The 25,970-nt window shown below is 40.1% G+C and overlaps 1 protein-coding gene across 3 annotated transcripts in view; it reads left to right on the forward strand.

Annotated features, from left to right (window-relative positions):
• LOC144009262 (cadherin-18) overlaps window positions 1-25,970 on the forward strand; it is a 97,691-nt gene that overhangs the window by 61,659 nt on the left and 10,062 nt on the right. For all 3 annotated transcript variants that reach the window (XM_077508893.1, XM_077508895.1, XM_077508894.1), the window contains 6 exons: window positions 2,473-2,640; window positions 2,709-2,896; window positions 3,392-3,645; window positions 7,448-7,584; window positions 9,942-10,066; window positions 12,453-12,570. In XM_077508893.1, coding sequence (XP_077365019.1) covers window positions 2,473-2,640; window positions 2,709-2,896; window positions 3,392-3,645; window positions 7,448-7,584; window positions 9,942-10,066; window positions 12,453-12,570 — 990 coding nt within the window. The remainder of the gene's footprint in view (window positions 1-2,472; window positions 2,641-2,708; window positions 2,897-3,391; window positions 3,646-7,447; window positions 7,585-9,941; window positions 10,067-12,452; window positions 12,571-25,970) is intronic.

Below are 25,970 nucleotides of genomic sequence, written 5' to 3' on the forward strand. Positions count from 1 at the left end.
GTGGTGGGCTGTTACATATGTCTCCAAATTTCCGAGGTTCTAGGTGATTCGTACATCTGGGAATGCTTCCGTAAGAAGGAATTTTGAAACCCAAAATTTGATGCCCCGCCCTCGTCAAATCCCCCCCGATATTGTCTCAGGTTTTGAGATAGTACAAATTTACCAAATTTGTAGTCACGTTAACCATCTAGGACAAGGGGGCAATATTTTCTACCAAATAATACATAGTATTGGTGAATAAAAGCTATAGTTATCTAGAGTGAGGTCAGTTTGCTCTCAATTTGTTTCTGACGTGGTTCGGTGGTGATTCATCGCTGACGAGCGCGAGCTAATGGGCGGGCCATGACAGACGATATGCCAGCGAGCGAGCGAGCGAGCTGACTGCCAGCACGTCGTCATCCTGCTGCCTCCTTGACCCACTTTTAATGAGTACTCGGCCCACCCGGAGGCGAGAGGGGATTACTTTCCATCTGCGGGGTCCTGACGCAGGAAGTGCGGAAGAAATGACCTTTGGAGCCTCGTGAAAAGCGCTTTTCATTTAGTCACTTTTGTGAAAGGGAAATTAGGCTTGTCCAGCCTTTTTATTGATATGAATAGTATGAATGAAATGGATTAGCCGGGAACTCGGAAAGCTTCAGGTTGCCACATTGTCCTCATCTTTTTGTAGAATACTCTGTACATAAATAGAATGACAATCTAATCGCTTTGCTTCTTATTTGACTTTGACGGTGTATCTAAAGACCTGGCCTGCATTACTGAGTGAGTAAGGTTAACGTCTAGTGCCATATACTGTAAATTGGTGAACATATCAGCAATATTAGGGTGTGCTAATCCGCCAATAATTCCATTGCCAACATCATTAGACAAGATGAAAACAAATCCATTTTTGAGTGTTCAAGGATGCACCGTAATCATGCTTGGTTTGGTTTCTAATGCCAGTTATAAGACCTTCAGTTTTTACCTCATTTGAATATGCTTATGTTTTGTCAAGATCCTTGATCCAAGATTTATTTTTAATTTTCATTTAACTATGCATGGCTTTTTCTTTCTGAAAGGCCGTAAAATCCCTGCCACAAGATGTCATCGAAGTCGTGCCCAAAAGGGAAAGTAGTCATTTGTTGTCAAGGAAGTCTTTTGAGGTAAAATCTCAGTTGAGACACAAGCTATATAAATATATTTTGGAGTCTTGCGATGTTCCGATTGCCGTTATGGTATAATTTCTAAGAATAAACAACGGACATTTTCACTTAGGGGTGTTCACACTTTTGTTGGCAGCGGCTGTTTAGATATTAACGGTTGTGTGTTGACTTGTTCTGAGAGCATACAAATTGTTTTGTGGTGATTTTTATCTATAAGCTTGAATTGATAGTAAAGCGTTTTGAGATCATAATTTGTATGATATTGATTGTTGAAACTGTAATCAGAGAATTTGGAACATTTTGTGGCAAGGTGTCATTAATTTTGCAGCGGGTTTCTGTACTCGTCACATTTCCGGTTGCATAAGATTGTGTTCTGCAATGACGTCCAACGCGATCTGTCAGACAATCACGGATGTCGGCAGGGAGGCGAGGGCGGCACGGCAGGTGTTTCCCATCAACAGCACGCCGTTCCCTCCCGGCTCTCGCCGTTCCCTGTCAAGCGTATTATTGCGAGGGGTTCAAAAGTTCACCAAAACGCGTATTCCACGGCTGCCCCCCGATAGGCGCAAGCATGCGGGAAACGAAAGAGTCAGATTTAGCGCTCGGGGGGCGGAAGTGCGAGTGTAAGGACGTTATTACATCTGGTGAATTAAGGTTCTCATTGCGACCGGCACCAAAAGAGAAGACGTGAACTGCACTTATTGCATCCAGTAAATCAAGGCGGCTTCTCGCTTTGCTGTTTCCATCTTGGTGGCGGTAGAAGAAGTTGCACTCATTTTTCCGACACGTGCACATTCGTGTACATTGAAATGTGAGCCAGATGTTTTTTTTTTTTTTAAGTCCTTGATTCAAGGCTGAGCAGTCATCGAATGTCATGAAAGACGAGGCAAAGCCTTGACGAGCGAAGCGAGGATGAAGGCGGCTGACTACAGTGATGAGTCTTATGTACGATATTTTATTTATCTCTGCTGGGTTATCGTTCTCATGCTTAAATGCTAATTATGACAAAGTATGAAGACAGAACTCTCTCGTCATTGTACAGAATGCAACAAAGTTTCAGGACCGCAATCATAAAATAAAGAAATGCATTACCATTCCATTTGTCTGCCTGTCATTGGTGTCAACACAAAAGATTATCGGTGAGGAACCATTAGCAAGGATGGCGGTCGTATTGGGGGGGATCCTTGGCATACAAACTGGACAGAAGAATACTTCATTCCAATTTTTCATTTAATTAGTATTTACTATTGTAGCAGAACATTTTCTGAGGAGTATAATACAACACCGGTAGTTTACCAAAGGGGTTCTAACAACAAGTAGTCTTTTGTTGCAGGGACCATCAGGACTGCCTTAGCCAACATGGACCGGGAAGCCCGGGAACATTACATTGTGGTCATCCAAGCCAAAGACATGGCGGGCCAAGTGGGCGGCCTCTCCGGATCCACCGTCATCAACGTCACGCTGACCGACGTCAACGACAACCCGCCAAAGTTCCCGCAGAGTACGTACCGTAGTCCCAAGTGGGTCTGATGGGAAGTTCTCTTTGTTACGTCCCGTTTGCATCCGCAGAAAATTACCAGCAGTACGTCCCGGAGTCGGCCCAAGTCGGGAAGCCGGTGGGGAAGATTAAAGCCAACGACGACGACTTGGGCGTCAACGCGGACATCAAGTACAGCATCATTAACTCGGAAGGGGCTAACATGTTTTCGATAGCCACCGACAAGGACACCAAAGAGGGAATCATCACCCTCAGAAAGGTAAACTCGGAATGCCAATATTACAGTTCGGACCGTGTGGTCGAGCAACGGTTTCCAACCAGGCCGCACAGACACACTGAACAACCAATTGATTGATCATGAGAGTCTGAAAGAAATACATCCTAGTGACATGATACAGTAGCAAAAATGTAAGACTAGAAGTGAGCAAAAGCAAGTAAAAGAATCTCAGCAGTGCTATTTAATATATGGGTTTATCACGACAGATGATTTTCACATACCGTATGGTTTTGCGGCAGGCTCTCATGAGGCATTCAAGCTCTCAAAATCCTCAAGAAAAACACTGAATACTTTTTTAAAATTTCCAACATCAAACTACATTTTTCTGCAATCACGGCAATTCAAAAAGCTCTTACATATGGACAACAAAATATTGCTTCCCTTGAAACAAGTCCATGGTTTGGGACTGCTGCTGCAATACGAGCCACCCGAAAACCAGCCACATGAGCATTGAAATCTTCACTCTGGTCCCGACAGCCACTAAACTACGAGAGGAAGAAGACGTACACGCTGCACATCGAGGGCACCAACACACACGCCGATCCTCGGTTTTCCTACCTGGGCTCCTTCAAGGACACAGCCACGCTGAAAATCACCGTGGGCGACGTTGACGAAGCGCCCGTCTTCTCTTTGGATTATTATATCATGGATGTGTACGAGAACTCGCCTGCTGGCACGGACGTGGGCGCCGTTACGGCCCGGGACCCCGACAGCAGGAACAGCCCCGTCAGGTAAAACTTCGATCGCAAGTCCGCATATTGGTTGTATATATATAGCTAGCTTTGTCAATCCCTGAAACCCTTCAGTATCCAGTTTAAGAAAACACTTTGGGGAATTCCCAAATCCTAACTCTAAATCTAACCCTGAACAACCCCTAATCCTAACTCTTACCCTGAGAATCTCAAATCTTAATCCTTAATTCCTTACATTAACCCTAATCCAGTTCACGTTCTCCGAAAAACTTTTGTTCATTGGACTCGTTCAGGTACAACACCCACGGTGATGCAAGAAGCCATGACCTTTCGGAGCCTGCCAGATTTATGCCAGGCCTCACCCATGTGGCTTGATGTCAGTCTGCAAGACTTGCAAGTTCCCGTTTTTCCCAATGAATATTTCCGTGAATGATTTCTTTGTTTCCCGGCGGAAGGAACCGCGGGCGATACAACTGCTTAGCACATTTTGTATGCGCTCTAAACTCCAGTTTGTTGAGGCGGCGCAAATGGAAAAGACAGATAGCGGCCCCGAGGCGGTGGACTAATCCGAGGTTTCAGGTATCTGCTGGTGTGACACTCGCGCACGTCAGCAGCAGCCGGCGACGGCGCTAATGAGATGACGTGCCGCTGCTGCTGCGGCCGTTCCACTTTTTTGGATGACTCCTTGGAGAAGCTTCGCTTTTTATGAACAGCAGCAGACTTTTATGGCTTCATGTGTGGTGTCGTCAATGTCTGATGTTATGACTTGTGACACCAAGTGGAAAACAAATGTCGTTTTATTTGCCTCTTTTCAAACAGGAAAGATATTCATCTGTCAGTCTTTATTATTGTTCTTATGGAAGTGACCTTTCACCCCAGTGCATTATGTTCCAGCCTGCAAGTGTGTAGGCCCCCCACCAAAGGATGCCCAAATGTGTCATTGACCATCAAAACTTCCGTTCCACTTTTTTTTCCTCCTCCGCCATATTGCCATTCTGTCTGAATGGCATTGTCACAGAATGGGGGAGTCGAAGCCACTTGGCAATTTTCTGGCTTACAAGGTGGAGTCAAAGGTGCCTGTCTCAAAAGAAAATAAAGACGTCTTTCCCTTTGAAGTTTTGCACCTTCTTGAATGTCTTGACGGGGTTGGGGAAAAACACTTCTAGAGCTCACTCCATTTGACTGTTCCACCCGTCTAGTTTGAATCCCTTCAGGGAATATTTCACTCTAACTCTGGGTATTCTGGTTTGTTTAGTTTCAGTTTTTCTGCACTGTTCCCAACTGCAATGGTACTCCATTAAAGGATGTCAAAAACGATAATGTTTTTCCCAAGTATGGTTGATCTTCATAAACAGCTTTAACACAGAATGCTGGGATGAGAGTGAGCTGGCAATTTCCGGGTTTGAGAAGTAGGATCAGAAGTAGGATGGTGCCTGTCTGGCAAGGCGATATAGCACTTTCATTCCTAAATTGGATATCAAATCAAACACTTTTCATATGTACACATGGAACTCAAAGTGCTGTGCAATGAAAACATCCATAGTTCAATATCAAAAGAAAACCCACCTCCTGCCCCCAACATCCCCATGAGCACGTCTATACGCACACACAACATGAGAAGTTTGTAAAAAGACATGGTGGGGCACAGAGAAACCATGTGAGGAAAAGCAACCAAGGGGAGCTGATCCACACTGAGAGGAATGACAGCCTAAAGAACCCCGGCCCAGATTGACCATGGTAGGCCCCACACAAGGCCCTTGTGTGAATGAAAGCTATTTAAAATCAAGTCCTGAAACACACAGGGAGCCATTTTTAAAGTGAACTGGAGAAAAACACAAAGGGGTAGATTCACTTAAGGTTTGCGTAGCCTTTGCGCGGACCTAACTGGTAAAATGGAGCAATCCGGGAGCGCCTAATTCACTAAACACATGCAGATGGGGAAATTTGTCACTAAGTGCCCTGCCAACCAGATTGCGCCCCGGTGTGCCGGCGGTATTTGCGCGTATGTAAATTAGGTAATTTGCATACATTTGGCGCATATTATGCCCACCCCAATGCAAATGAGACTCATTGATATAAAGCGTTTAATTCACTAACGCCAGTGCTAATAGCCACACAGTTTGAGTGACGCAAATAACATATATGGAAGGCTGGTGTAAACTTGGCGCTTCCTCGACAGCAGTGCATGGTGGCATGGCAAGCCCGTCCCCCTCAGGCTGATCACGCGGAGAGGAGAGAGGGAGGGAGGGGGGACATTTTTCTAAATGTTGGTTTTCGACACTTGACGTAACCCGGGCTGATCGGCAATGGGAGTGAGGTTGGCATTTTGCCATCATTTTTACATGCCAGATGCATACTGTACGCCCACGTCAACCTCTGAAAATATATTTTTAACAAACGATCGCACCAATAATTTGTACTTTATGAATGAATGACGTCGTTGTCGTACTCTCTGCTCTGAACAGCTTAATGGCGTTATAAACGCTTACTCTCGGTCCAACCTCGCTTTCTGATAATGTCAACTTTTTTGCAACTGTTACTATACTACAATGTTCTTGGTGCAAATCCGTTGCTATGTGTGGTAAATCAGGTGCAAAATTTGTCCAAGCTGTAAGTTTTGTGGGCGTGTTTGCGCCGGTATATGATTAGAGCAATATCTTTAGTGAATAGGTGGGTAACTGGGCGCAGACTGCGGGTGCAGTTGTGGTGCAATATTTCGCAGAATTACCCAATACTCACATTTCCACCTTCACGCACTTCCGGCAAAAGTGTGCCGTGTACACTGCAGTTTCTGGTTACCACTATCCAAGCAAAATGGCTTTATTTTTCACTCGTTCTCTGCTCGATTTACCTCACCTTACTTTGTCGGACGTAAGTCGTATAATAAAAGCACATTCATCCACGTTATCTTAAAAAAAAGACAAAGGATTTAAGCTATATGTGTGTTCCATTCAAACAACACAGAGATGGCTCCTCTTGTCAACGAACGCCGTCCTTCCTCTGACGTGGCCTCCAGTAAATCCTCTTTCAAAAAATGCCGACTACACACGCAAGTGTGGCGTGTAATAGCAAACTGCTCCCGGCGGATGGCGAAAAGCCACCGACGTTGTGTCTCCGCGTCGGAGGGAAATAAAAAAACAAAACAAAAAAAAACGAAGTATGCCATTATATCTAGCGGTAGCGTCACACAACGGGACACAGCAACACTGAGTAGAAGTGGTTGTTGTACGCATATGCCTCTATTTATTCACTTTTTTTCATTTTTACCTTTTTTTTTCTCTGATTGACTTTTTCCACCGGAAGTCCATCGACATATACCCCGTTGCGGGTGCAGGTGTCTAAGGTTGTGCCGTTACCAATGGGACGCGGCCAATTACGTCACAACAGGAACCGGAAACAAACCTTTGTGCAAAAACAGTCCCGCCTCTTCCATGGCATATACCCTATAAGGAGTGACTAATAGTGTCATGACTCATGACAATTGTGAACCCTAACAATGGGAATCCCTCATTGCTAACCTTTAACCCTATCATGTTGTTGATTTCTGTCAACAATTGATCCTGTCTAGTTTTATTGGCCTCGTTCCACTTTGATATGCTGTTGTTGCACATCTATGTTAGCTTTTGGTCTTTGGGAAGTGAGTCGTCCCTGCCTTCCGATCAATACACTGCACCGTGTCGATCTTACAATTGCTTGGGCAACCTGTCAAAGGCTGTGAACCATCATGAGCTTCAAAGCTGCCCTTTCCCGTTTTTTTTGTTTTTTTTTTTTCTCGTTTCGCTATTCTGTGTGAGTAACATCGAAGACGACTGCATGGCTGACTGTTGCTTGATGCTTTCAGGTATTACATGGACAAAAAGGAGGCGGAGCCCGTCTACTTTCGCATGGACGAGATGAGCGGCATGATCAGGACCACGCAGCCGCTGGACCGCGAGGACACGGCCTGGCACAACATCACCGTGATGGCCTCGGAGGTTGGTAGGTACCCGGCCAGTAAAAAAAAAAAAAAAAAAAGAGGCACCACCCGCCTTCAAACATTTTGCCTTTCCCGCTCTCGATGCAATCACCACAGTGAGTAAATATTGCCAGCGTGAAATGCTTTAAGCGTGAAATTTACAATTGCGCTTGCCGAGGATAAGAGGGGGGGATCATTTACATATTGATTAGAGTGTATTCAAATCAGATCAGGCGCACTCCTCCTTATAATTGACTACCAAAATCAAATTAGTCCCGATTGTTCAATGTCCTTTCATACAGTAACAATTAATTAAATGAAAGCGGGCCCCCGCTTACTTTAGCTATCAGGTAACTTGGCTAATTTGTAATCACAATTCGGCAAATCCCCTGCCAAGCAACGGAGGTAGCGCATGCTAATGCTTCATTATCTCCACCGTCTCTCATTTGCATGCGGCCTGGGCGCCTCCATTCAAAGGCGCCCGCCCAAAAAAAAACAAAAAAAAAGAAGAAGCCAGCAAGCCTTTGAATGGGCAAGGACGCCTGCAGTCACGCATAAAAGAGCAGCAGGCGAGTGAGTAGAAAGCATAAAAAAAAAAAAAATGTGTCTGTCAAAGCAAGCGTCAGGTGCAAGCTCACGCAGGCACAAAATACAAACATTTGTTTAACTCAACAACTGCACCTGCGTGACCTTCTAACAAAAAAAGTCGCAACCTGATCAACACATCAGGAAAACGGGCAGCTTGCTTTATGAAGGTGCCATCTTCTTCCGTTTGTCCTTCACATTGAATATCGTCATGACAAAGGGCAGACATGAATACAAAAAAAAAAAAAATGAAAGAAAGTCGACACGATATCAAAGTTAAGTCACATTCCTCGACAATTTGAATGGCTGGATATTTAAGAAGCATACATTTGAATATTATCCGTTGTACGTTTTAAATGTTAACTTTATAGCAGTGTCAGAAGCGGAAATGTCAAAGCTAGTTGAATCGAGATTTGATGAGCATCCCATTTGATTTAATTCCACAATATGTCACGTGTCTGCCAAGGAAAATTGTCTTTTCTTCTATCTGTGGGCTTTGCTCGCAATGCACATTTCACATGCACAATCCTTTTCAAAACATGTTGATGGATTTACTCTAGATTTGCAGTTCTTCCCAATGCTCTTCATTATACAGCACAGTCAAATATTTCACTATGACATCACATCGCACATACTTCTCATTAGAAAAAAAGAAAAAGAAATTGTTAAATTTCATTTGACTTAAGATTGAGATATTGAGAAAACCGGCAAACGACTTCAACGAGGATTCTTTCTTTTCTACTGCCGTAGTTGAACTGTGTGAAGTGTCAATCAAACTATAATGAGAAAATCAGAAAATATGGATGGCGTACATTTAAAAACACAAGGAGATTCAAAAATAGGAAATTCAGACATAGTTAAACCTGATCATTAAAGGACAGGCTTTTTTTTTTTTTTTTTTACTTTTCTGTCGATTTAAAAACATTTCAAAGAAAAGATGAAAAGTGGCTTTGTGAAATGACAAGAAGTCATTGATTTAGACAATTTTTAAAAGACCTTAATCAAAGAAAAGGAGGGGGGCGGGGGGTATTTTTTTAACCTGTATTTAAAAGCAAGTTGACTTCACTTCCATTTGTGTGCAGCATAGCTAAATGCCACATCACCATGTTTGCTTTGAAACCTGGGCTCTATTAACTCATTCACTGGCGGCCATTTTCACAGACGCAATCCCCTTCACTCCCGGCGGTTTTACTGGATTTGGACTGATTTTGCAAGGCCCATAGAATGTTGTGTTCTATTGCTATCAAAACATGCAACCTACCAAAAGGAAGATTAAAGTCTCTTCTTTCATCAGGCCCTGGTTGATCTCTTATACTCTCTTATACTGTGTGGCTATTAGCGCTGGCCATTTCAGTAATTACCAGCTCTTCAACCGTTCTTTGCAGTTGAGAGGCTGCATCAAAACCTAACGTATGCTCTACCATAAAACAAAAAAACAAAAAACAAAAACGTATAAATACGTCTTTGGGACACTTAAAACATTTAAAATCGAACGTATTTATACGTTTTTGGGAGCAAATGAGTTAATTGAGCAGGCTAGCCATTATTTGCTAAACAATTCGCAATTAAATGTTTTCTTTATGCCTGTGAGAAATTGCCTCCAACCAACCAAATCATGGATGTTTGCTTCCCAGTTTGTCCATTTTCAGTTCAGCGACGTTTCTGTTTGTTGACAAACATGATGAAAGGTTTGCAGCGAGCGAGCGTGAGTAGCAGCAGCCAGACAGGAAAAGCCCCGGGTGTTATTGCACGACGAATTAGACGGCTGACCTTTTGATATTTTGTGTGTCACCAGACAATCCGGGCCTGCTCAGTTACATCCCGGTCACCGTGCAGGTGCTGGACGTCAACGACAACGCGCCGCAAGTGGCCGCCGCCGACGAGGAGGTCATCGTCTGCGAGAGCACCAGGGCCGGACAGGTGGGTAGCGGCGACATCCTCCATTTTTAACAACCTCCTCGGTTGTAGTTGCTAACAAGCCAATGTAGAATTGCTAATGGTACGTGAGGAACTGTGTCTCGACTGTAGCGGCTAACAAGCTAATGTGGAATTGCTAATGGTACATTAGGAACTGTGTGTCTCGGTTGTAGCGGCTAACAAGCTAATGTAGAATTGCTAATGCTCAATAAAAAAAAATAAAAAAAATCTGGTTTAGGAAATCACTATTAATCAAATCGTAAAATCAGTCCTGTTTTTCAATTTTCAGGTTTTCAATTTCACATTTTCGATCTCACCCTAAAATTGACTTGTGAAAAAATGCTCTCATTTCACGTTACCAAATCTCTTTTTTCCATTTTTTCTTGTCTTAGTTTAAAAAACAAACAAACATAAAAAAAAACAATAATGAGCCACTTGTTTGTTTTTCAATTGCCATTGAAAATGGAAAGAACAAATGACACCAATTCTCACAATTGAAGCTCCTTCCACTTTGCTCTCTGCTGTTTAAGTCATTTGAATTAAGCAGATTTTTTTTCTCCTTTTCTGGAGATAGAGAGCAATCAGTCACACGAAAATGGCCGAGAGGCCGACTCGCTGGCGGAATAGAAAGACTAAAAAAAAAAGCAAACCTCATTTCTAATTATTTGAAGCTAGTTAGGGAGAAGTTTGAATGAAGGTTTTTTTGCGCTAAATGACGCAGCGGCTTTACTGCGGATTAAGTGCGAGCAATGACATTGTGCTTTAGGCTTGGCTGCACACGTTCAAGACATCAACCGCTTTCAACGTTTGCCTTCCCATGAGTTCATTAACAAGATCAATTCTTCACAACCTGCAGCTCAACCTCGTTTTATTTGGATATAGAAAGTGTAGTTATGATTACAGACTTCGTGATCAAAGAGGCAAACACAAAAACTAAAGTGCGTTCAAAAGCTAGCTAGCATCGCAGTTTGGCACCTGGACAAACAAAGCGGTGTTTAAAGTCTGAACTCTTATACTTCTACGGAATGGTTAAGAATTTGGTTGACAAAATGGGAGTGCACTACATGACTGCAACCATAAGAGTAATGTTAATTTTATCCACCATTTTAAAATTTAGTCTCGGTTTTAGTCCAATTTCAATTACGCTTGCTAGTTTTTATCATAGTGATTCAACTTCATCCCATTTTTTTTTGTCCATTTTTAGTCAACTATAAATTTAGCATTTTAATTGTTTATTTCAGTCTTTATTTCTCTCATCTTTTTGATGAAAGAACAACTTGACACACAATTACAGTATATCAACAAGTGGCTACCATGCTATGAGTTAGTAAATGAACTAGCTATAATGAACATTATCGCTGTTAGATTAATGTTGCATTATAACTATAATTTACTTTTTTGTTTTAACCGTGAATGCACCTCGTGTTTGTCCCATGTGTTTGTGCATGTTGCACTCGCTAGCTGCAGATTTGAAAGAGGGTCAAGTCAAGTCATCTTTATTTATATAGAGCATTCAAACAGACTTAGCTGTGTCACATGACAGTGTCACAGTGACAGATTAGCAGTGACAAGATTTTACAAAATCCTATTTTTAGTCACGTTTTTGTTCTTGAACTAAAATGTCCATGAATTTTAGTCCAGTTTTTATGAAGTGAAGTACATTTTCGTGTCCTCTTCATTCGTCGACAAAAAAATGCATACTGATTTAGTCCCAGTTATTGTTTATTAATGAAGGTTTAAATCTAGTATAATCTAGTTTTAGTCCAGTGAAAAATGTGTGTTGACGAAATTATTTTTGTTTAGTTTTCGTTGACGAAATTAACATTACATCAGAGGTAGTCTTGATTCACTCTGGAACGACTTTTTTTTTTTTTTTTAAGAATCGACGGACGGGCTGTTGGGAATTTCAGTCAATTTTCAGAAAGTTCTCATTTGAAACTTTTCGAAGACCCGCTGACGCACGGCAAGCCAGTATAATGATGCGGTTTATTCTTGGTGGCATTTTTTTTGGAAAAACCTTAAATAGAATGTAAAGATAAAGAAATGTAACAAGAAGCTTCTTAAAGACCTGCGGACAGCCAGTCAAGCCAAGCTAAAGATGGTTTGTTTGCCGTGTCGGCCCATAAAACCACATACTGTAAAACTGTAATTGGACGTAGTGTAGCGAGAGATTTCCAAAAGATGGAGCTCAGAGGAACAAAACAGATCTCTCACTTGAAGAGGAAAAAAAAAAAAGTGCGTTGGCAGCTTGTTTTTCTCCCGAGGCGGCTGTCACCAGTTCCCACACTGTCGCCAATTAAAAGGAACAAACTCAAGTCAGACGTTTGGGCTGGACGCCACCCGTCCTCGTTTTGGGCTAATGATCTTGTCCGCTTTCACCCGACGTCAGGTGATCCAGACGCTCAGCGCCGTGGACAAGGACGACTTTGCCAACGGGCAGCGCTTCTCCTTCTCGCTGCCCAGCCAGATGCCGGTCAATCCCAACTTCACCCTCAAGGACAACGAAGGTAAGTAAAGCCACGTTGTTGTCGCTTATGTTTGGATTTCCTATGAGTTGGCTCATCTGCCAGTGAATCAACATCATGTTGGTTATTGTGACTTGGGAATGACACATGCAAGTATTCAATGTGTCACTTTAAGGATGCGCAAGGCCATTAGTTTGACCAATTTGTGTCAACTCAATCCAAAAATGAAATTGGTGCCATTGACTGCCATTAAATGAAGCAATTTCAACACCAAACTTAGCAATTAAAGGTCATTTGTTAGGATAATTCTTGTTTTAATTTTGGACAATTCAATGGAAAACCATCATAAAGGAACACAAGACTTATGAAAAGTTACCGTAATTTCCGGACGAAAAGCCGCCACTTTTGTCACATGCTTTCAAGCCTGCGGAATATATGTGTGGAGGAAGATGCAAGTTTAATCTAACTTAGCACTTTGTGGATGAATAAAATGAGCATGAACAGACCCTCATCATGGAAAATACAAGAAGTCTCAATGACTTTTACCAGTATGTTATTTTTAACCACCCTGTTACTACCGTATTGCTGCTGTGTTACTGGCGCATCAGAGGCACTGTTTGGAAAGAAAAGCTAAGGTATATTCTAAAACCTTTGAAAACTCTTTCTGTGTACCGTCTTTCTTTGAAATGTGGGCACATGCAGCTTATAGTCAGGTGCAGCTTATGTATGTACAAAATGCTTTTTCCTTTACAAATGTACTGGGTGCGGCTTATAATCAAGTACACTCTATAGTCCGGAAATTACGGTAACCAGTTATTCTGTGAAATGGTTAATTTCAACTCTTCCCTAAAAAAATGTATGTTGAGCAATTAGGATTTTATAGCACTTTTTATCTCAAATCAACTCAACTCGAACAGGCATTGCTGTATACAAACTGCTGTATATAAACAGAAATTGGTTGTGCAGTAAAGAATAAGGTAACAAAACAAGAACAAAGCAAACATTTTGATGTGCGTATACAAGTTTTTTTTTTTTTTAACAAGTAAATAAATTTTACATCAGTAAATTAAGAAGTAGGCGAGTAAATAATAAATAAATAAATGAATGCATAGATAAATAAGTAGATTAAACATCAAACATCAAATTCATACACACCACAAAACACCAAAAACAAGTCTGATGGTGCGCCAAAAACCAAAGAATATAAATGTGTTTTAAGACGTGTTTTAAAAGAGGATAAAGAGGAAGATTGCCTAATATTTAGTGGAAGGTCATTCCAAAGGGGGGGACCGGCAACAACAAAAAAATATTTGCTTTGTTCTCCTCTATGCCTCCGCTTTGCCCTCGGCACCTTCCGATTGAGTCTGGTCTGCTGACCTGAGGCACGGGCAGGTGTGTAGAGGTGTAAGAGCTCAGCAAGATAAGGTGGGGCAAGATCATTCAGAGATTTGAAAACAAAAAGAAGAATTTTAAAGTGGACTCCAAATTTCACGGGCAGCCAGTGACGAGAGGCCAGGATAGGGGTTATGTGTTCCCTCTTACGGGCACCAGTAAGGAGACGAGCAGCAGCATTTTGGACAAGATGGAGACGTTTGAGGGAGCACTGGCTGATTCCAAAGTAAAGTGCATACTCACCTAAAATATTTGCTTTGTTCTTGTTTTTCTTATCTTATTCTTTACTGCATGACCAATTTCTGTTTCATATACAGCACTTTGTATACAGCAATACTTGTTTTAAAGTGCGTTAGAAATAAAGTTGAGTATTTGGGATTGAAGACTGTCTTTTTCTTGCCAATTACGTCAGCAAACTCCCATTGAAATGAGCGAAGGCAGCTTTTTTCGTTTTACGCACGGGATATGTCATCACGATCACGTGACCAGGATAATGGCGTTCACCATGGTACGTTCGAATTTTGATACTTAATCGATTTAAAAGAAAACTCCGGCAATAAGATGCCAGAGATTTTTGCACTTTTATTCTTTATACACAATGCCTAATCCAATACTGGAAAATTAGTTCTAAGTGTTCCATCGCTTTAAGGATCTGCGGAACCATATAAATCTAACCCAAAAATGGATTTTGTTTGCCGGTTAAGCGGTCTTGCCTTGCGCTTTGTTTGCGCCTAATCAAAACACACTTAATAGCAAAACTTATCTTAACTGACAGCCGAGACGGTCCTAAAAAAGCCTTCACTGGGCTGGACATGCGAGACACTCACGTCAGCTATCGCGGGTAGTCGGAGGTCAAGGCAAGCTTGGCGCTACTTGCGCCGCACCAGCTATCTAGCTAGCTAGCAACAAACTTTGACTGGATACTTGACTCATGGAGTTGCTCCTTCGTCACGTCCGAGGCAGTAAATTAACCTCATGAAACATCGGAATTAAGTGTTTGGGTAATCAAGTATATTTTTCACAGATGTCTGCTTCAGATGGTGTTAAACCAAAGCATAGATAATAACTTTGAACAGCAAAATAGCAAGCAATTTACTGAGTGTCTCATCCACTATGCTACGCGGCGAACGGGGCCGAAAGCAGAAAGCAATATGTTTGCTTAAAGACCAGACAACCCATTCGAAAATACAAATCTCTATATAAAAAAAATAAATGTAGACAGCGTATGGGTGGGGTGTTGGACTCCCAAGTCGGCGCAGAGGGGGGGGGAGTGTGTGCACGCATGCATTTTGTCGAATGGATTAGCGGCGCTTTCCCTTTGCTACTCTCCCCCGAGCGGCGACATTTGTGGCGAGCTGACGGAAGGTGTTACCATGGCAACCATCTCTGCCGCCGAACACCTCACTTTAGGTGGGACTGCAGTGATCGGGAGGCTCGCGCAAGATCGCTTTGGGAATGCCGTCTGATGATTTCATGTTTTTTTTTTTTTTTCATGCTTTAACATTTGACCGTGCATATATTCTGTATTGACACATTTAATTTCTTTCAATTATTTTTCCTGATTTTTATTAGATTTTGTCGACATTTACATGACATAAAAATACGTGATTTAATATTAATATTTCTGTGTAATTCTTTTTGGTAAAATAGCACTAATGCATTTTATTTTCCTTATCTCATTATTACAATTCCGTATTCAAATTTGTATAGCTATAATTTATGATAATTATTTCCACATACAGCCACAAAAAAAATAATTATTTTAAAATTAATTTAATTAATTACATTTTAATTTTATTAAAATTTTTAAATTTTAATTACATTTTAAAAGAAACAAATAATATTTCTGTGTAATTCTTTTTGGTAAAATAGCACTAATGCATTTTATTTTCCTTATCTCATTGTTACAATTATTCAAATTTGCATAGCAAAAATTTGATAATAAATTTCCACATACAGCCACAGAGTAGAAAAAAAATATTTTAAAATTAATTTAATTAATGACATTTTAATTGTATTTACATTTTTAAATTTTAATTACATTGTAAAAGAAAAAAATAATATTAATATTTTTAATGCATTTTATTTTCCTTATCTCATTATTACAATTATTCAAATTTGTATAGCTATAATTTATGATAATAAATTATTTCCACATACAGCCACAAACTAGAAAAAAGATCATATGATGTGGCTGTGTTTGACTTTATTTTGATCATTATATGAATGTATGTTATTCAAAAATATATTAAATATTTGCATTAAAATAGAGTATTTTCTATCATTAATTTTAATTATGATAGTATTACATTCATTCAAATTTGTGTACATTTAATTTATGATAATGTAATTTAATTAGGCTAGTACTTGTGCTTCCACAGAAGACAATGTATTTAAAATGATTAAAAAAACAACAACATACTAAATGAATATACAATATTTGACATTGCAGCTATACTATTCAAGGATTCATTTAATCCTTGTTGTGTATTTATATATCCAACTACGACCATTTCCAGATGGTTTAATGAGCTTGTTGTACATATTTGGATGACTTGTTTATTAAGAGCGTCCCACAGATGGTTGTTGAACAGCTCTCACCAATTGGCCAAATGTTGCGCCGGAGAACATGAAGACAAAAAGTCTGAGCATGCTTTCGTTTAAGGTGACATTAAAGTGTCGTCCCGCTGTCCTCCACGGACGTATTACTCGTATGACGCAGGATAAAAATAGCTGGGATGACTTTGCAATGGGCTCAAAGATAAATCAAATCAAAAGATGCGCAGCTCGGGACGGCGTCAGATCGGAAGGCGTCGGATAATAAAAACGAGGCTCGCCCGGCTGTACTTGTTTTGTCCTCAACCCGAGAATGACTGAGAGGCCGCAGTCACTGAAGCCATTTTGAGCGCCAATAAAAGCAGCTTGATACCATCAGCCGGCCCCCTTTAACGGACACGGGGAGCGTGGTCCCGCGCCGCTCGCTTGACAACATTATGCAAAGTTGCTCAAGTGCACTTTGCAGAACAAAAAGATGCTATGGCCAACTTGTGACATTTTCGGGGGAAAAAAAATGTGAAATTGAAGCGGCTGAGCACTTGAGGATGCCATGTAGTACTTCCGTCAAAGACGGTGAGATTCTCGAGCACGGGGTCCTTGAACTTGTTGGGTACAGGGAGGAGTTTGTCCAAGGACAACGACCAAGTGCACCCACACGTGCCAAAGGAAGGGAAAAAGTCAGAATGTTATGATAGCAATTGAGAGAAAAACGTTTTGTTGGGATAAAAAGTTCTAATTTGTTGCAACTACTTCATATTTTTAAAGTCAATATCCATCCATCCATCCATCCATCCATCCATCCATCCATCCATCCATCCATCTTCTTAACCCAAGGGTCAGCAAGCTTTATTGTCAAAAGAGCCGTTATAGGCCAAATAAATAACAAAAAAATCTTTCTGGAGCCGCAAAAATATTTGAACATTATGATGAAGATGTATACTGAGGGCCCATGAGCTAATTAAAGCTGTATCATAATAGAACATTTTTAATTATTGTTATTTTTTTTAATTAATTTTTTATTTTATTTTATTTTTTTTTAATTCTTCGACATTTTTGGCAATTCCACAGAATTTTATGGTAATTTTCCTACTTTTCCTCTTCCTTTTTGGACATTTTATGGTCACTTTTTGGACCATTTTAGGTGATTTTTAAACATTTAATTTAATTTAATTTAATTTATTTTTAAAAAATTAAAAATATTTTTTATATTTTTCGACGACCCTTTGATCTCTCATTTTCTGTAAACTTTAAAATGTGGACATTTGTTGACTAACTTAATTATTCTTTTTTTTTTTTTTTTAAATCTAAATCATTCATTCATTTAAAGAATATTTTATCCAAAAACTAAAAAAAAATATGTTAAAAATATTAATTTGGATTCATTTTTTTTTAGAGCTCCACAGGGAGCAAGAAATCCTGAGTCATCTTTCCTGACTTAGTCATCAAAGCAGAAAGTGAACAAAACGTCCGGCCGTTTCTTGACGGCATTAAACGACTTTTGCTCATGTCGCTCTGGCAGTAGCTACTTGATGCTAGAAGACGATCATCTCGGATGAGATCAAGTGTCAGTCAGGGAGGGTTTCTCTGACCAGTTTGAAGTCCTTAAAAGTGGGGACCAGAACTCGGTGATCAGGTTCGGAAGTAAACTTTGCTTGCAAGGCATTCTTGATTTGGTCTTGGCAAATTCCAAAGTTTCTTGCTGTCTCTCAGATGTCATTTAGATGAGACTGTCTGATGATGTCGAAGGAAGTCCACTATCATCTCCCCAGCTTTGATTGAGTTCAGATCCAAAAGCATGCCAGAGCATTCAAAGCCAAAGGAATTCTTTGAGTCGTGTCTCTGAGTTGTGTGACTCTTGCCTTCCAAGTCCAGTCGAGTTTGTCCAAAGATGTCAAACACCAGCTGCGTTCTTAGCGTTAAGCTGCTTTCGGAGCCCGCTCGCTCGCAGTCTGCATCCGCACTGGCGCTAAAAACGTTTGAGCCCCTCCGAAAGTGGTCCGCAAGACGCCCCCGTGGATTAGAAGTCCTTTGCTGTGTCGGCCCGAGCGACACAATGCGGCACGCCGGCGACAACTGCCGTCTGGTAATTAAAGTAAGCTCCTCGCACGCAGCGAGCGGCTTCCTTGACGTCTTTTATGTGACGGACGAGCAACAGCGGCTGGCCTGCTCACTGGCACTAATAAAGTAAAGGAAAAAAAAATCAAAAAGCCTCTGTTGTTGTACGAGTGGAAAAAAATATATCCCTCGCAGTCATTCACACCGCTAAATCTCTCATGACCTCCTTTCTGCTTGGTGAGACTCGGACGAGGTATTTTGGAGTTTTTTTTTTTTTTTCCTGGCGCTTGTTTGTGCGACAGTCAGCGGGATTATGCGTACGGACGGACCAACAGGGTGAATTCAATTCAAGTGGGAGCAAGGGCCAAGGACGAGATATGCGGAGGAAGCCTTTTAAACACGTAGGTCGCAATATTTGCTTCCAGTTGTCGGGAGGATGCAGAACGCTGTTTCATCTTCCAGTCTGCAGATGTTTGCTTTTGTAATCTTCTTGCAGAGCCAAATTCAAATAGCCTATTAGCAGGGTTGGGGAATCCAGGTCCAGGAAGTAAAAACCCTGACACAGATTGACTATTTAACCACAGGTGCTTCTAATTAACTGGCAGGTAAACGAGTTCATAGAAGCACCTGTGGCTGAAGTCAAACTGTTTCAGGGTTTGCTCTCTCTGGACCTGGATTCCCCATCCCTGCCAATCAGTTGTATGCCTTTGGCGTATCTTCTCAGAGCGAAAATTCCCCGCTCAAGTTACCTCTACGGGGCCTCGCACACCAATGCTCATGAGCAGAACTAAACCTGTAAGCAAGAAGTTCTGAGAACTGGTTGAGTAGATTTCGACTTTACTCAAGTAAATATCTGTTACATGCTTTGACGAAAAACGTAGAAGCAAAAAATTGTGAGTAATTACAGAAAATTGTGTGATACCGTATATACTGAAATGTTTCCATGTGTATGGCAATGTTTAGCTGGTTAATATGAAACTGGTAAGACGCAATTAGACAATAAAGACCATCAACCTTCCTCCAGGTTAGCTTAACGCAAGCTAGCTGCTACGACAGACACAGCATGGATGGGTATAGACAGAGATAGATTTCAAAACTGTACCAAAGGTGCTTTCTGCTGCTGGCCAGTGAAAGGCAAGGAAGGGAACCTGCAGGATCACCTAATTTATTATTTGAAAGTCAACAGGAAAACCTTTCCGTAGGTTGACGCGGCTGCGCTAGCGTATTGGCCGCATATGTTCACTTTAATGGTGAAGCGCTTTGGACAACATGTGGTGTCGATAAAGTGCTACATAAGTGTACTCCATTTACCATTAACAAGTATGATCAAATAAATTTTTCATGTTTTGGACAATGATGTGTTTTTCAGCAAAAGTACAACTACAGTAACCCCTTCAAATTGATTTGTAATTTGGTGGTGTTTGGGCTCTGAGTCCAGGCACTAATATATACGTATATATTTTTTGAAGTTTAATTGTACTTTTTTCATCAATCAGCCAGTGTTCTATATTTGTATCTAAAAGTGACTTATGTTGTCTATTTCATAGCAGGAATTAAAATCTGCAGTAACTTTATTGACAAATAATCTCTGGAGGGGTCAGAAAAGTCGCTAAATATAGCGCGCAAATTGATGAGTTTGCAACATGGACAACTTTTTGTTTACAGTAATAAAGTTGAGTAAGCAGCACATGTCAGCGGGGACACGCTTTGAGCCACAGAAGCTGCTAAAAAAAAATAATCCATTTATAAAAACAAAACACTCAGCTTTCCAAGCAACGCATTTCCATCGATCACTTTCTAACCGATTGTAACTTCAAGTTTCAACATAAAAAGAATTGAGTGACAATGCTTTGCAGAATAACGAGGTGAGTTTTCTTTGCATTTAGTTACGCAAAGTCGCCGATTATTTCCCCCTCGAGTTCATTTGAGTCACTTTAAGCAAAGTTGACTTTTAAGAGGAGCCATTAGTGACGGCGTCAGTCGCGCTTTAAATGTCAACGCTGCGCTGACGAATGGTTGGGTCAAAACGCCGGCGGCAAATCGCTCGCCATTAAAGCCGAGCACTTGGTGACTAACTAGTCCACGTGGCAAAAAAAGTAAAAAAGTGGGAAAAACATTTTTTTCTGGTACATGCACTGTTTCAACTCATTTGCTTCAGTACAAAAGCACAACAATAAAAATACAATACGAGTCCAAATGTTGTGAAAATGTCTTCCATACTCGGGTTTTTGTCTTCTCTGAAAATGAAAATGAAAGGCCGATTGCAAAACCATTTGGAATCATTTGTTCCTTCCCCTCCAACTTTGTTCCGTTGCAGTCGCCACCAAAAGCAATGCTACTTTGTTCTCTTTATCTGTCACTTTTGCCATGACATTTCCCTTCAGAAGGCGACCAAACGGGGAGATGATCTTTGAATACCCGCCCCAAGCCCCCCCCAACTGCATAAAGAGATGAATTGATTTGTGGAACTCTCCCTTTCCGCCGTGCATACTAAGCGGCCGTCTCGCATTGCGGCAGTTGCGCACACACGAGCTGTCAAGGCCGTTGATGTGTGTGTGACGTTTAATTAGCCTTCGTGTCATTCATACTTTGGGGCGGGTGGGGTGGGTTAACGTGCCTTTCTGGCGCAACCGGACCAGAGCGGTGTTGGAAAATTAAGTCAAAAACATTATTTATTCGTAACTTTTATGATTTCTTGTTTTGTCTGCAGGCTTGCGTATGCACAAAACATACCCCGTGGTATTATGGGAAAATATGCTATGTTTGTAGCGTTTAGCCTATAAGTACATTTGAACATATTTAAATACTTTTGAATGTACTCAACAATCCAAAATGTTGACTCCACATTGACAATTCCACACTTCCAGAATTTTCATCTTGTGGCATCTTCGGGTGTTTCTGAAAGAGCACAAAAACTGAATGAGTATGTTTTGGAGGTGTCACTTTGTGAATAGGTAACCACAAATGTGCTGATGTACTGCTTTCCTGCTTGATACTTGCGTTTTTTATTTGTTTTTAGAATATCTAACTCATTTGCTCCCAATAACGTGTAAATCCTTTTTTTTATGTTTTAAGTCTCCCAAAGACATATTTATACGTTTTTTGGGTTTTTTTTTTTTTTATGCTAAAGCATACAGAAGGATTTGATGCAGCCTCTCAAATGCAAAGAACAGTTGGAGAAATGGTAGTTATTACACTAACGGCCAGCAGGTGGCCAACCAGGGCCATCTAGAAAAAAAAGCTAAATTACTTACAATTTTAAATAGATTTGTGAAAATTGATGAAACTTAGCTCTCTTTGAATGCTAATTGCTGCAAAACGGAAACAGATAGAAACTGATGAAAGAAGAGACTTTAATCTTTCTTTTGATAGGTTCCATGCTTTTATAGCAATTGAACACGATATTCTGTGGGCCTTGCAAAATCAGTCAAAATTCAGCAAAACAAGTGAACGGGATTGCTTCTGTGAAAATGGCTGGGAGTGAATGAGTTAAAGTGGTTCCCCGAGATACAAGCCATTGTTTCGATTTTTTTTTTTTGTTGTTGCTTGGATTTGTGAGAAAACAACATCTCACGTGAGTGAATAATTATTCTATAAAGAGTCTTTAAGCTATTTATTGCCACACTATACTATTAAAAATAAATACATAAATAAAAATTGTCTATCGACCCTTCCAGCTGACGTCACTCCCGCCTCCCGGAGGGCAAACATCCCATAACAATTGAATGTAAAGAGCTTGATTTTCGGCGAGCGTTTTCGTTAAAAGGTGGGAAATATGTCGAGTGTCACAAAAAAAGGCCCAAGTAGGACATGACTGTGACTCATTGAAACCAGTCGTTTGGAGCCGCTAGCTACAAAAAATGAAGTTTGTTGGAGGGAAAAGTGGAAGTGGAAGTTGAAGGTATGTTGTTTTTGCTTGAAACAGTACGTCGATCACTACTTTCATGGTGTAAATTGTCATTCAATAAATCGTTTGTGTCCGGATATACTTGTCTTGCTGTATATCGAAGTCTTCGAGCTATCTTAGCTTGCTAGCTGCTAACAAACAGACCGCACGTTTACAACACATTCCTCAACAGAAATCAAGCTTGAGTTAAAGTGTTAATTGTGATAATCGTGTTCAATCGTTAACTTTTTGTTCAAAATGACTTGAATACTTATGCAAAAAAAAAATTATGAATGATTGTTCCACTAAAAATAATATGGCACAGTCATCACGTCTGCCTGGAATTTACAATCAGAGGTTAACGTTATGACCCACTGTATATGAAAAAGAGAAAAACTACCTAATATAAAATGATCTGAGTACTTATTGTGGGTGCAAAGCAGTTGCGTTGTATGTTCGCGCTAGCCACCATGCTCGTCTTTCACGCCTCACTGTTTTTAGAATCACTGCCGGCAGCCGAAAGAACAATCTCATCTCTCTTTGAGTCATTAGAGCAACCATCGGCTGTGCACAAGTCACCATAGCATTGGTCGCTGATTTATCAAACTGTTTGACCAATTTTCTAGCTCACACTGATTGTTTTTGAATACACTCGCATTGACGCCCTGCCCTCCAACGCAAGAGGCGCACTTCAATTTGACGTCACACTGGAAGGAACTATATAGTCTGCTAGCTTAATGCTAACACAATACTATATAGCCACACAAGCTAACAATTAGCATCTATGTGACGCTCACATAAGCACTAAATGGAACCGATATTTGAGCATAAAAAGTGCAAAGAGCGCATGTAAGGCATATATTCTTTATCCTCTCTGAAAATAAAAAATGAAAGTGCAGTTTACTGTATTTCACTGCCCCCAGGTGCTGAAGAGCAGCACAACGTCCATTGATTGAAGTAAAAATAAAAAACTAGCAAAAACTGAACAATTCTTGAACTTCTATTAACTGCATGGTTGAATAAAACAGAGAGCTATTATCTTATTGAAAACATGACATCTATTTATCTGAAACCATCTTATTACTGGTATTTTGATCCTTTTCAGTGGTGTTGAGGTGTGAGCATTTTGAAGTTTTCTCTGTCCGGGAAAAACTATGTAAATGGCAATTGACAAAAAGTCCTTTGCCCAAACGTATCTTTGTAAAGGACAGAGCTGTTATATGATTAGTCCGTGGCGAGCCAATGTGATATTTTTATCCTGCGAACTAAAGCGTCCCCCCCCCCACAGCGGAGGCCGTCGTGTTCCTGCGGCGCTTTAATGTCCGCTTCAGCACATCCTGGAAGGGAAAAAAAAAGAAAAGTGCTCCGTCCGTCCACTTCAGTGAGCTCTCTCTCCCAGGCAAAATGTGTCCCGGGACTTCATTTTTCATTCTTCTGCAGCCAAGGAAGATCGTCCACTTGCACACCTCAACCCCCTCGCAGCTACTTTCACAGCTTTTTTTTTTTTTTAACAGTTTTTTTTTTTTTTTTTTTTTTTTTTTTAATACCTTGCCATGCGTGGAGTGCCGCTCGTAAAATGGACATGCTGTTATCATCCCATGAAAAGCGTGTATGGCCGTTTCATGGCTGCACATACATGCGAATGTCCCTATTTGCCTCTTTGTACTGTTGAAAGTAAACAGTAGTCGGAATGTTTTATCATTTCCTTTTTAACAAGTATCTCCATTGGCTGCCATTTGGGTCAATTTATGGATGGATGGATGGATGGATGGATGGATGGATGGATAGATATAAAAAAAAGTTAAGTGTTCTGATTAGTAAATAAGTTTTCAGGCTCGTCAGGGTCCAATCTGGCCGGTAACGACAGAACACAATTCACTTTCTGATGAGAAAATAAAAAATGTGCTAATTATTGTTACAAAATTTCACATTAATCTGTAATGAGATCATAATAAATGGGAATATTTACAGAATGCACTTGTAATTACTTGCACCCAATAATAATAATAATAATAATAATAATAATAATATTAATAATAATAGTAATAATAATAATAATAATAATAATAATATTGTGACTTGTCTTTATTTATAGCTTTTTAGGCCATAGATAGAACTGTCAAAATTAATAGACAACTAATTAATAAATGATTATCAAATGAATGAACAGCTATTTTAACTAAGTGCAATTTCTGGAGAAATTGCGTGGGAATGCTGAAAGCTGAATGCTAATTTGAATGCATGTAGAATGCTTATGAAGTAAATTGAGAGATACATTATGAAATGATGACCTCCTGGTTACTGGACAATGCTTTTTACCAACTGCGCCAACGCGCAGTATCAAACACCATCATTCAGGAAACACATTAAAAAAAAAAGTGACTAACTGTAAAATACAACCGACATTTGGAACAGCGTGTGTTCCACAATTAGAGAATGTCCCACATACTCTTCTTTCAAAGGAAATCTTAAATGTTGGTTCAAAGACAATCAGAAGTGCGACCATTAACTCTTTTTACATTGTTTTGTTTTTATCGAGTCGTCTTTCTATGGTATTCTATGGTTTTATTGCAATGTTCTTATTTGTTTTATCTTGATTTTGTATTGCTATATGATGTGTATTTTAATGTACTTATGTATAGGGGACTACAAATGCAAATTACCAAATTAATTAGAATCTGGCATATTTACAACTTGTTCATTAATGTGCGTTGTCCCTTTCAAATAAAATGAAATGAACACCTGGTAATGATGATAAATTATATGTATGGAAGTGGGCGTGGAAGGTGACACTTAGTAATAGTTCAATGCCTCTCCCATTGAAAATGAATGGGGAAAAGTTTATATTTAACGTTAAATTGTGTGAATACTTTAAGTAATGTGGAATCAGACGATATATACCCCGGGGGGTGTGAATGTTTGAAGCAAGTTGAAATTTGAACAGTGTAAATCCGAAGTATTATGTGGGAGTAGTTACATGGCAAAAAAAAAAGAAAAAGTGTGGAGAATAAAAACCATGATAACATATGTGGGAATGCTCCAGCATTCCCACAATAACTAAGTAATCATTTAGAGTCATTGTTGAATTTGAAATTGTCCAAATCCTATGATTTGAGTCTCTCAGCAATCATCATCTATGATTTCTGTGGTCCTTCATGAAGATCAAAATGAGATATTTGCAAACATCTGCTTTCACTCTGGAAAGTAGTAACTGAATCAATAACTGAATCTGTTTCGAAAAGCTAGGTGACTACAACATCAATCTGTCTCGTGTGGTTTTACTTAACTGTTGTTTAGTTATTTTATTATTAAACAATACCAAATAAACAACATTATTTGGTTGATAAACGGTAATGGGGGGAATGTCTTTCAATGCCAAATTAAATGTATCCAATCCTTCGACTAATCGATGGAATAATCGATAGAAGAATTTATTCTAAACATAGTTTCTAGTAACATCAAATTTGGCCTCTGAATTCAAATAATTTTGACATTCCTGACATACATTTATGCTTATATGATGTTTTCAGTGGACAAGTTTTTTTTTGTTTTT

The sequence above is a fragment of the Festucalex cinctus genome, chromosome 20 (assembly GCF_051991245.1).
Source record: "Festucalex cinctus isolate MCC-2025b chromosome 20, RoL_Fcin_1.0, whole genome shotgun sequence".
In the NCBI taxonomy this organism is placed as follows: domain Eukaryota; kingdom Metazoa; phylum Chordata; class Actinopteri; order Syngnathiformes; family Syngnathidae; genus Festucalex; species Festucalex cinctus.